The sequence below is a fragment of the Podarcis pityusensis genome (genome assembly GCF_964106645.2).
Source record: "Podarcis pityusensis genome assembly, chromosome: 3".
NCBI lineage: Eukaryota > Metazoa > Chordata > Lepidosauria > Squamata > Lacertidae > Podarcis > Podarcis pityusensis.
The window spans coordinates 56299745-56311851 of record NC_138026.1 but is presented as its reverse complement, the minus strand read 5'-3'; the positions used below and the strand labels follow the sequence as shown (position 1 = coordinate 56311851).

The following is a 12107-nucleotide window of genomic DNA, read 5'->3' as shown; positions in this document are numbered from 1 at the left end:
GCCATAGGGGACATGAAACTTGCTACCCTTGCTGTTTGTTGAGGCACTGTCCAAGACACAGGGGACCTGTGGGAGTGCTAACTCCACATATATGCTTTCCCCTTTCTGGATCCTCCATCTGAGCGCAGTGAAGTTGCTACTCTCTCTCCTGCCCCCGCCCCCTGTTACTAGGCACCCCTATGCCAGACTGGCATGGACTGTATGGCTGGATCTAGAGCTTGATGGGCTAGGGGCAATGACTCTCTTCCGTCTTTGCTCAGTCAGACACATGGACAGTGAGGGAGCAGGCATATCAGGGAGCACAAGTGGAATGAAGGCTGCTGCAAGGGTACTATGGGTTGAGGATGTGGGAGAAAATGGAGATGGGTAATGTTACCTGCTGGGATCATACCTAGTAGTGTCAGCCTATTAGGCAAGATATCAGGGCAGGGTTCCATTGGTCACATGGGCTACCAGGAACGGACCAAAAGGGGTGGGCATTGGTCCGTGTGGTGTTCCAATTGGCTCAGGTGTGTCTGGGGTTTGGTGTTATGCCTTGGCTTTGAACCATGTATCCCCTGCATGGAAACCATGACCTATTCTATCCAACCAGGACTCATCTTGCAGCTTCTGCACTCCTGGGGTTGAGGCTGAGGGCAGCAGAAAGATAGGATACTCTAGGAGGTGTCTGATGCCTGCTGCTGTGGCTGAGTTGTTAGGGGGCTGTTCTGTGGAGCCTGCAGTGTAAGTTTGAGGCACCACGACTTTTTTTTAAAGCCAGGCATGCAAGAGAAGAATTGAGCCATATTTTCCCTTTTCCCTTGCTGGGGCTTGAACTCTCCTGCTTCCCAACCCTGGGACGTATAGAGTGAGCTACTGAAGGCTGTGTGTGTTGTGCTCATAAAAAAGATAAATGAGAGGAACATAAGTGGATTTGAGCCATTGTCTAAAGAGATGGGAGATTGCCTAGCAGTAGCAGGGTCATTGCTGGCTAAGCCACTGGGGCTGATGCTGTGGGGTTGCTTCAGCATCATCTTGTATGCTGCATAGTGATGCAATGAACTGCAGTGTGTTTTTCCCCATTGCCAACGGTTTGCTGGCTCCTGCCGCGTGTGGGTAGCATGTGGGTGCTATAGATGACACCATTTCCAACTGGAGGGCTTTGGCAGTGTTCTTTTGGACACTGGGGTTATATCTGTCATTTTTATGCTGTTTTGAATTTTCCAGTTGTGGGTTTCTTGCCCTCCCCTCCCCACCTGGACTTAGTAAACATGAGATATGTTGGCTGTAGCAGCAGTATATCTCCAGACCTGAGGTTATGTGAGTATAGGATTGCTCCGATAACCTTTCTCATTTCCCCCCAACATCATGATTTCTTATTAAAGGCTTGCTGAACTGCTGGGGAAAATATTCAAGCTTTTGAAATTGTGTTAGAGCTTCAAATACATGCATTCATTTGGTTTGGTTTTTCTGTGCCTCAAGGAACCATTTATAGGAGCAAAACAATGTAAGCGATAGTAATCTCAGAGCATTCTAGTTTGTTAGGCTGCAAATTCTGCATGATCTTGAATTATTCTGGCCACATAAAAGGATCCCTGAGGAGAAGGGAGGGAGGAAATGCATACAAAACAGGAACATGGATCCATATAACAAACTACTCCCCTGACAATGCAATGTTTGCTGTCTATTTCTGTATCTCTATTTTGCATCCTAGTTTTACAGCTTTTAAAGAAAGAGTCCAGTGTTCAACTGTTTATTTTTCAACTATGTCCTACTGATTGACTGACTGTGTGGGGCATTTAGCACTGACATTGTATAAAAGTCTGGAATACCAACTATGGAGTAGATCAAAGACTCAGAAGAAGTGTGAAGGGAAAAGCCTAGGTAAATGTATATACACCATTGTATAAACACAAGCAGCCCTATAGAGACAACTGATCCAGAGTCTGGGAGAAAGGAGCAGGCTCAAAGCAGCAAGCTCCATCTCTTACTTTACTTGGTTCAGAAGAATGTGAGAACACACAGGCAGTGTACAGACAAATCAACTGCGCATGAGCTTGTCTCCTATCACTGGGGACCCTGCTATATACCCAATCTCTCATATAATTTGTGTGGGCGTATTATTATTATTTTCATGTACTCCCCTTCAACCAGCTTTAAGGGCAACATACAAAAAGTTTAAATCACAATCAAACAAATTAAAACAAGAATGTAAAAATACCACAACATAAAACAGCAGTATAAAACCAGTCTGCAAAAAACAACAACAAAAAACAACCCCCCCCCAAACCCCGAACAGCATAAAAACAAAGGGTAGAAATTAAGGGTGCTTTTCAGAAAGGTGCTCCTCACGCATGCAATTTATTTCATCTACATGGTGTCATTGTCATTAAAATGTCATCCTGTATTTCCCCCTGTTTAATCAAGATGAACCCTTTCCAGGAAAAATCCTGTAATAATAAAGCCTGTTGTCAATGACTAGTTTGTGATAGCTCAATCCTAAACTGCCACCTGGAAGCTCTTTAAAAGTCTGGAAAAAATACAAAGGTCTTAGGTGCCGCAATGCCATCATTCCACAGCTGGGGTGCCACTACTGAGAAGACCCTTTCCCCTGGAGCCACAGTCGTGCCTCATGAAGGGCTTTAAATAGCAAACTCAGCATTTTGAATAGGTGAGTGTTCCTGTTCCACTGAACATGCATAAATTCAGAACAGAGCCTGCTGCCAAATGCAATCACTGTCCCTGGATCAGTTGTCTGAAGGGGGTGTGATGTATAGCTATCAGTTACTGAAATTTAAAGACAGAAAATATAACATCTTTGCATCTTTAGTGCAACATTAGAATGCACTAGAACATGAGTAGCATAATATTGCAATCTTCAGTAAGTTAAAAAAGATACTTGTTAAATTCTGATGTCAGATGTGCAACATGCATTAATGCGGAATAAACGACATTCCTAGGTCTGCACTAAAAGTCACTGACATGGATTAAAATGCATGCTTCACTATAAGGTGTGGCTTAAATGGCTGGAAGAAATCCACATTCTAACAACACTTTAACCCAATCTAGTATGGATTCCCAAGAAATATTGAGCATCCACATTAACAGATATTGGTATTTAGTGTCCTGGAACATGTTCAGCAAGAAATCAACAAGGCATGGATCAGCAAGTATGAACTAAACAAATCAGAAGATTTAATGTTATATACCTTTCTGTCTGATTTACTACATCTGAAGCAAGTCCCACTGATTTTCACGAGACTTCCTCTCCAGTAAGTGAATTTAGGCTGGCAGTGTCCAACCAGCTCCTAATCACATTACTCTGAAATACTACTACTACTATTTTTATTATTTATACCACACCCATCTGGCTGGGTTTCTCTAGCCACTCTGGGTGGTTCACAGCAGAATAGTAAAAAGATGATAAAACATCAAACATTGAAAACTTCCCTATACAGGGCTGCCTTCAAATGTCTTCTAAAAGTCAGATAGTTGTTTATTTCCTTGACATCTGATGGGAGGGTTTCCCACAGGGTGGGTGCCACTACCGAGAAGGACCTCTGCCTGGTTCTAATAAGATTTATTTCCAAGAATATATATATAGAATTGAGGCATTAAGGTATACTCCTACAAATGGGATCCTCATAACAGAGGGTCCTGATTGTGCGCGGGACCCAAGAGCTCACCTGACAGGGTTAAAATGGGGGGGGGGGAGCAAGGCGTCCTGGCCATTCCCCTGGGATCATGCCAGCCAATAGCCAGTGGGAGGCCTGATCCCAGGGGCTTTAAAAACAGCAGTGTGACGCAAGGAGGGGCACTTACTTTGCACTGTTGAACACCTGCCCACCCTCCCTAGCTTAGGTAGAGTCGCTTGACCTTGCTTTGGTTGGGTCGCCTGTTTTGGAACAGGGGCTGGGTAGGAATTTTTCTATTTGGCAGATTGGCTTTAGCCATTTGGTTTTTGCCTACCCCTTAGCAAATCGTCACAACTTGTAAGGTGGTGGTTAGGCAGTGGCTCAGTTGGATTGTGGGGAGGGGAGGTGCGGCCATCACCTGCCCCTCCAGGAACTGGGTATTCTGTTAAAGGAATCTGGGGGTCCTGGATCTCATCCGAAGTCCGCTTGAGGGGCTAGGGCCATGCCAGGACCACAGGAACCCCGGGGTGAGCTTAGGTTGGTCCTCATCGACCTTGCTCCCTCATTTGGTTTACTCCATTGGACGATCACCCTGAGAGGTGGAGTCAGTTATAGTGGGGGAGTCAATGCCTAAGCCAATACTGCTCACGTGATTGTATTTCAAAAAAGTTGTGGCCAAAATTTGCCCCAAAACTTAAACTAATATAAGTGTCTGTGTGTATTTATTTTGGGGGTGGGTCTTGGGGCCTCGAGACGCAAACACTTACCTGGGAATAAGCCCAACTGAACTCAGTAGATAGACTTTTCTTTATAAATATATTAATTTATTATTAAATTAATAATTTGATTATTGACTACTTTTATTAAGGTGCTTCAACACAACAGTCACAAAGTGAAGTATTCCTCAAGATCTGATTTTATAGTTGAAAAGGAGGATAGAGGTCACACAAAGCGCAGATCATGTTTTCTAATAGTAATTGTGGCATTAATAGTTCAGCCATTTTTTGGTGTTTGCTTCAAATAAAACAAGGGGAAGAAAGCAAGGGAGGTGATGCAGAGTAACAAGCAGTAATGCAAAATACTGAAATGCAACAAAAACTCTGCATTGGATTCTCCCTTCCTGACCCCTGCTTTAAGCCAAATATTGCTGCTTGGGGGAAGCCAGTGTGTACATCCAAAGATGGAGTCGTGAACATTGAAAGAAGACATTGCTCTTGTGAGCTAAGATGGCATCTGCATGGCCAATCACACTGTGCTTCTCTAGACAGTCATGGCAGTGTCTTCTGAATGCTCGGTTTGCATCAGCCCTTCTTCCTCAGGCAGAGTAGAGCCCGGAGGGAAAGCATTCAGTGAAATAGTAAGTCTCTTCTTTTAATTTCATGTAACCTACAAATCCCACAAGGCTGCTGTTTTATTGATGACCCTCGAGAGCTTTTCACTAAGTAACTAAATATTTAATGATGTTTTCAAAAAAACATATTGAATTGTTGGAAATTCCTGACATAAAGCTTGTACTAGAGGAGTCAAATTGCTAGAGAGTTTGAACTGATTAAATGAATATTTCAAAGTAATAGAATTACTGTGCAATTTTAAGAAAATGTAGCTCTAATAAGATTTCCAAAAACACACACACACAAACAAGATGCTTGGGAAAGATTATATCCCACCCAGGAAAAATAGGTGTTGATATTTTAGTGGTTTTAAATTGCTGCAGCTAATAATGCCAATGACTTTAGGAAGACAAATGCTTTATGATATCAATATCTGCAGAGAGTGATGCAGAGAGAAAGGGACTGGGGCAAACAGACCTTGGGTTTCCTATTCCCTTAATGGGTCTCTTATCTCTACCCCATTATTACTTCCACAGAATTTCTCATAGAGATTTATATCCTATTTTGATACCTTGGCTCACCTTTGCTATTTTCCATCCACTTTCCATGACCCTTCCTTCTGTGCATCTACTCAGTTGAATCCTAACCCTAACCCTTAAAATAGTACTGGGGAACCTGTGTCCTGTGGCTACCAGGCCTCCACATTTGAGCCATGGCATGTTTTGGCTTAAAACATGCCTGCCTGTCCATCTCGTGACATCATCTGACATCAGGCATGGGATTGGGATGGGTCAGCCCACAGGACCATGCAAAAAGGAGTAAGTGGGGGTGCCCTCTCAGTCCACTCCTGAGTATTTCCAGTTGATCCAGCACTTTTTGAATTTGGCAGCTTTTTCCATGGCCCTGTCAAAGTGGGCCATGGAGGGTGGGGCAGTTATGGATCCAGCCCACTAGCTGGATCAAATTTCCCACTGCTGCCTTAAAACGTACAGTTGCTGTTGCATTTTTTAGTTTTGGCTCATGTAGCTTTTGTTCTACCCAAGTGTTCACCTAAGAATCTCAGGTTTCCACAAACACTTCCTAGTGAGATTCAGGGGATTGCTTGGAAAGAGTAGCCCTTAAAATGATAATTTAAGTGCTTGATGTTGCAGAATTTGTGATTACCTGGTGAGAATAGGAATTTCCCTAACCTGCTATGTAAAATAAATAAAAAGTTCCCTTAGAAGTTCTATAGCAGGTGTGGCTAACCTGTAATCCTGTTGTTGGATTCTAACTCTCACCAGATCCAGACAAGGTGGTCAGTGATGATGGGAGCTATAGCCCAACAATATCTGGAGGGCCACAAATTAGCCACGGAATATAAACTTTTTGAACAAGCACAGACCACTGTATTTAAAGTACTATTTAGATATGTTCTGGACACCAGGAGCTCCACATCATCTAATTTTTATAGGAAAATGAAGGTAACCAAGAGATTGAAACTGGCAAACATCATTCTCATGGCAGACATGCAGGATGGTGCCTAGACAAGTCATACCCCTGATCAGTCGATCTATTGAAATATTATCCATATGGATAGCAATAATTGAAAGCATGTTGCTTACTTGCCCTACACCTTTAAGACAGGTCAGGACGTAAACAACTGAACAGACAGGCAAATCAATTCAGACTGCACACACTGGCACATTCTCTAATCATTAAAACATGATGTTTTATGTCAGACCCTGAACTACTGTTGAGAGTGAATTTCCTCATAGCAAACCCTAGGCTGCATGTAAAATGTGAGAGAGGAAAAGAGCAGCCTTAAGCAGTGGTGTAGTGATAAATTTTGAAGTTCAGGAATACATCATGAAAGCTTCTCCTCATAGCCATATTCCAAGGAAAGTCTAAAAATGAAGTTGGATGTGTTATTCCCTTATTATACACAGGGAAAGCAGCTACAGTACATAACACAATATCTAATTTATTGGGATGAGATGTCTGCAATCCTATGCATTGGGTTTTTTTTTTTTTTTAATAAGCTCAACTGAATCCAGTGATGCTTACTTCTGACTGCATAGGTTCAACTTGCACAATGCATTGAACTTCAACAAAACATCTTCAGCCAGCTAAAATGCAACCTTTTAAATTTTAATTTCAAATCCAAACAACCTTGTAAAGAAGTGCTGCTGTTTAAACTGCTAGCATGAAGTACGGTTCCCATCAAAAAGAAAGAAGCACCCAGACTTGTCCATTTTCTTTATTCTCTGGCTTCCTCTACTCTTATTTGTCACAAACAAACTTGAAAGCCCCATTATTACCTCACTGACTCCAGAGCAAGTAGGACCCATGGATAACCATGGTGCTCTGGCAGATGATGCCAACACATCTAGACACCCTTCTGCATTGCTTTTCTATCACCCCTCTGGCCATAAGATATGCATGTATTCTGTTCCCAAATTTCATGCATTTTCCTTTAATCTCACATTTTTTTATTTTAATGACAACAGGGAAAGAATTTTGGTTTGATAATGAGAAAACCACATGTGGTTAAATCCAGCTAGTTTCTTAAATTTCTCCTGCTGAAATTAGTGCAATTTCAGAGTGTTGAACTACGCGTGTGGTTACTGAAATATTCTAAACTGAATTTTTATGTATTCAGGATATAGCTAGATGACCTCTTCAGCAGACTGCTGCTGAAAATGGCAGTTCCATGGCAGTTTCACCCCTGCGCTTTCCTACAACATTTAGGAATACTTATCTGTATCATGACATCATTACATTGTGCTCCACATAAATGGCTGCTTCTGGCAGAGGTTGGGAAACAACACAGGTAAAGGTGTGCATAAATATTGGGGAGGGGGAGAGAACATGGAGCTTCCTCTTTTTGACCCCTGTGTGAGAAATATTGGCCACCTTTGGAGATCACAGTAAACCAGCTCATGAAGTTGCTGAACTACAACTCCCATCATCCATGATCATTGGGCATGCTTACTAGGGCTGATGGGAGTTGTAGTTCAGGAACATCTGGAGGGCCAAAGGTTCTCCACTCCTGGTATACCATACACAAGCCAACCCATTTGTGCTGCAGAGAAACAAACCATAATCACTGGCTTGGGGTTGTGTCTGAAAGAGGGGATGTGCTTTGTTTCACTCCACAGAGATAAGCCAAGGTTTGTTTGGGAGTTACAGATCATCATGTGTTTGAGCTAAATGAATCACAATCTCTGGTTCAGACATAAGCCAGGGGTTGCAGTTTGTTCCTCTCCAGCATGTGTTTGCTAGACTGACACAAATATTACCAGAAAGGAGTGAGTAAACTGTTCTTAATAGGAAGTGTATTTTTTATTTCTGTGGTGGCTATGTTTTTGTCTGGCTATGATATTTACATTTATTTATAAAGATTGTCTATTGATATATGCTCATATATACAGGAGAAACTGGTCAGTGAAAATGCAAATAAAGATTAATTGATTGATATTGATAGCAAACTGAACCAAAACAATAGAAGTGATTAGGTAAAAAGCAAGATTATAGGAAGATAAGCTAAAGTTACTGCATTATGTTTATGTACTTCATTCCACTCAATAGGGTTTTTCAGACACAACAAACCAGGAGAAACTCCAAGCATTTAACCCCTTTCCTTGACTATTTTTGACTGGAAGAAACATGAACTAACAAGTTTGAAATGAAACTGTTGCATTCTATTCTTGCCAAAACTGCTACAACAAATCTGAATAGTCACATTACAAGAACTTTACCCACACATTAGTAGGGCAAGAATTAAGATGGGTGAGAAGCAAGAAACATGATCTTTGTGAAGTATTTTTAGAGGAAGTTTTGTTTTGTAGTGTTTCATTTCAGAAAGTAATTATTTTCTGTAGCTGCATTTTACCATTTCCACCATTTGCTCCGAACTGTCATGGCCTAAGTTCAAATATTCTACCCCCTGTCCCCAACCCATTTCTCATTTTACAGTATGACAAAGTATTCAGAATGATATTGGAGTGGGATGGATGAGTGAGATGGATGATATAAAAAATAGTTTCAACTGGCATGTAATAAACCTTTATTACTTACAGCTGTCCTCTTCTTCGGTGATACATTTCACAACATAACAGGCATAGATGAATCCTGCCAGCTTAAACAAAAGGGAACAGAATTAGATATACAGTAAAAGTGGCTGGAATTCTCAACAATGGTGTGCACTTATAAGACAAAAACAATCTTCCCTGCATTTATTTATTTATTTTTGCTATGAAAATTGCAATACTTTAACATAATTATACGTTTGCCGCAGTGATAAATATCCATAATGGCTGCATTGGTGTACTGCGATGCTGGAAAATTCTTTTCAGAATTCACTCATTTTTCCCCTTTCACTCAGAAATGAAATTCATATAGAAAATCAGTATACAATAATACCTCCCACTTTCCCAGTGAAGGCTTTTTCACATTCTAAAAAATGCACCCTAACATTATTATACTATCCACGGCACTCCTGTGAGCCTGAATCTGGAGACAATAGTATCATATCTACGTGCATATAATGAATGAGTGAATGGCCTTGTTGTGTTGAGATCTGCCCCATCTTTTTATAAATATCTGCATGGCTGCATAGTCCATAAAAGAAGAGGGGCCAAGCTGCCAAAGAATCTTAAAAAATGCCCCCACAAGAAAACATTAAAGTGGCAAAGGAAAAACAATACTGCTGAAAGAGCAAAGTCTTGGGCCAGCCACCCAACTCAGCAGTGTCAGCCCCTCTGCCATTTGTAAAATGCTGATAATAGGGTTACCGAAACGAAGAGTGTGAATTGCTTTGAATACTTAAAAATGTTTGTTTAAGAAAGAACTATAAACCACTTAATTAAAAGAACCCTCTAAGAAGTATACATACAACAATTATCAACAGTAAACATAAAATCGGCAAACATTAAAAACAAGTATACATAACAAAATTTTGTGCATGAATAGGCTAGCTGAAACAAAGAAGATGCTGCCACAATAAATTACCAACAGATGCAGAACAAACATCATATGGCATTTCACCATGTGCAAGATCCACAGGTAGAAGCAGTTGGCTAGGTATGTATGGGGCAAGTAAGCTTGTCTTAAGCTGGATATACTAACAATAAAACTTTGAAACTGCCCAGAAACAAATTAGCAATCACTGCAGATTATTGAGCAGAGGTGTGACATACATAAAATTCATTAGGTTCTATAGTGGAGGAATATATGTTCACTGAAGAATAAAAAAGCAACATCTAAAATCTTGAAGTTATCCAAATGGTGAAGAAATTGGGCTGTGTGGCTCATCATTAGTAGTATCGCAATGAATTTCCAGTAGAAGCCTGTGACAGTTGCTCCAGCACATTCCCTTTGGGAATCGTGCCAAAGGGAGGTAGTCAACCTGGTGTCTTCCAGTTGCTGGGGACTCCAGTCCCCATCATTCCTGACTATAGGCTGGAGATGATGGGAGCTGGAGTCCAAACTTCTGGAGAGCACCATGTTGGCTGTCTTGCACATGATCTGACCCAGCCAGATGGGCGGGGTATAAATTATTATGATTATTATGATTATTATTGTAGGCTATCAATGCAGTGGAGTGTGAGAAAAACCTTCAGGCTCACAATCTCCTCCCCAGTGTATACAACATCATGATACTAGGCCTACGTGCACAGGCCCTATTTGCAGTGTCACATAACCTCCCCTTGTTCTTACAGGGTATACACAGAGTGGGAGATGCACTACCGCAGGGTTCACTCCTAGGGTCCTTGTGTAGATGGACAACCAAGGCTATGTGCAAACATTTCCCAAGTGCTGGTAAAAAATAAGGGGTGAAATTAAGAGCTGCTGTTTTCTCACCCAACAAAATTTGGTAGAATTTATATAATTCTGCTTCACATATTGCATCAGGGAAAATTGTTCCTTACACATCAATGGCCATTTTGATTTTTCCTTTGATATTACTGAGATCAGAAGAACTTCCTATCACTTGGTTCTCTGCACCTGCATTTATTTCTACTAAAACTAGTACTACAGGATATGTTTTCTTCAACACGTTATAATGCTGACAACGATTCAAAGCTCAATAGGGCCTAAGTGTTAAAATGGCGTGCTCTACAAACAGAGCTTCTATTCTCTTTGATGCTTGGAAGACTTCATATGAGCAAGGTGGATGTGCAGACCAAGCTGTTCCTCACATCAGGATGGGACATCCCTGCTCTTTTGGAGCCCTGCATGGATATTGCAGCAACTAGATAGGGCTGATCATTTTAATGGTGTATGATAGCAGAGTCACATTTTGAACATAGTCACCAGCTGAGTTCTGTAGAACAGTACTTCCCAACCAGCATAAGGAAACTCACTGCTGTGGCTCAGCACAGCTTGTCAAGCATGCCTCAAAATAGATCCAATTATAATTGCTCACTGAAGCATCCTCTTCATTGCCATTTCTCAGCTGGTGATCAGTCCTAGATGGGTGTATAGAGGCTGGTCGGCAAAGCAATGGCACTTTCTGACCTTTTGGCCATTGTGCAGAAAATGTTCACATCTTTCTAACATACCCATTGGCAAGAGTGCTAAATTAGCACAGTTGTGCAGTGAAAAGTGGTGGGAGACATCCCCAAGCTCACTAGGCTGAAAAATGTGAGAAATTCTGCTGTACAGTTTTAGGAATCATTTATTTATTATATTACCTGGCTTCAGCTAATACAGTGAGCACTTAGCAGACCTGAAATTTACCACAATTCCCATGCTAAACACTATGTGAATAAAAGTGTGTTAAAAGGTGTATGATCACATCTGACAGGTAAAGATATCAGTAAAGAAAAGAATGGGAATGAAATATAGTAAAAAACTAAAATGATGAGTCACATTTTCACAAACTCTGTACAGTATGTTAGTTCATTAATAGCCAGAGTACACAACTTTAAGATAATACACATCTAAACAAGGATCAGGATTACACAAGGTCTCCACCTGCCTTGTATGTTAATATCCAAAATGGCTAGCATGAATAATTTATTCCAGTTCTTGGATGATGCAATTATTGATTCAATCACTTCTGAGGCATGAAATGCAATAGTACATTTGTGTTACAGTAGGCTGTCTTGCTAAGATAAAACCTACTTTCAGAGATCTCTTCATGCCAATCTGATTACAGACACAACATTGCCATTAA

The 12107-nt window shown here is 41.1% G+C and overlaps 1 protein-coding gene across 5 annotated transcripts in view; it reads right to left on the bottom strand.

The window, feature by feature from the left end:
* NKAIN2 (sodium/potassium transporting ATPase interacting 2) overlaps window positions 1-12107 on the bottom strand; it is a gene marked incomplete at its 3' end in the record, with an annotated part of 443436 nt that overhangs the window by 18930 nt on the left and 412399 nt on the right. For all 5 annotated transcript variants that reach the window (XM_080999765.1, XM_080999762.1, XM_080999761.1 and 2 more), the window contains one exon: window positions 9005-9065. In XM_080999765.1, the coding sequence (XP_080855891.1) occupies window positions 9005-9065 (61 nt within the window). The remainder of the gene's footprint in view (window positions 1-9004; window positions 9066-12107) is intronic.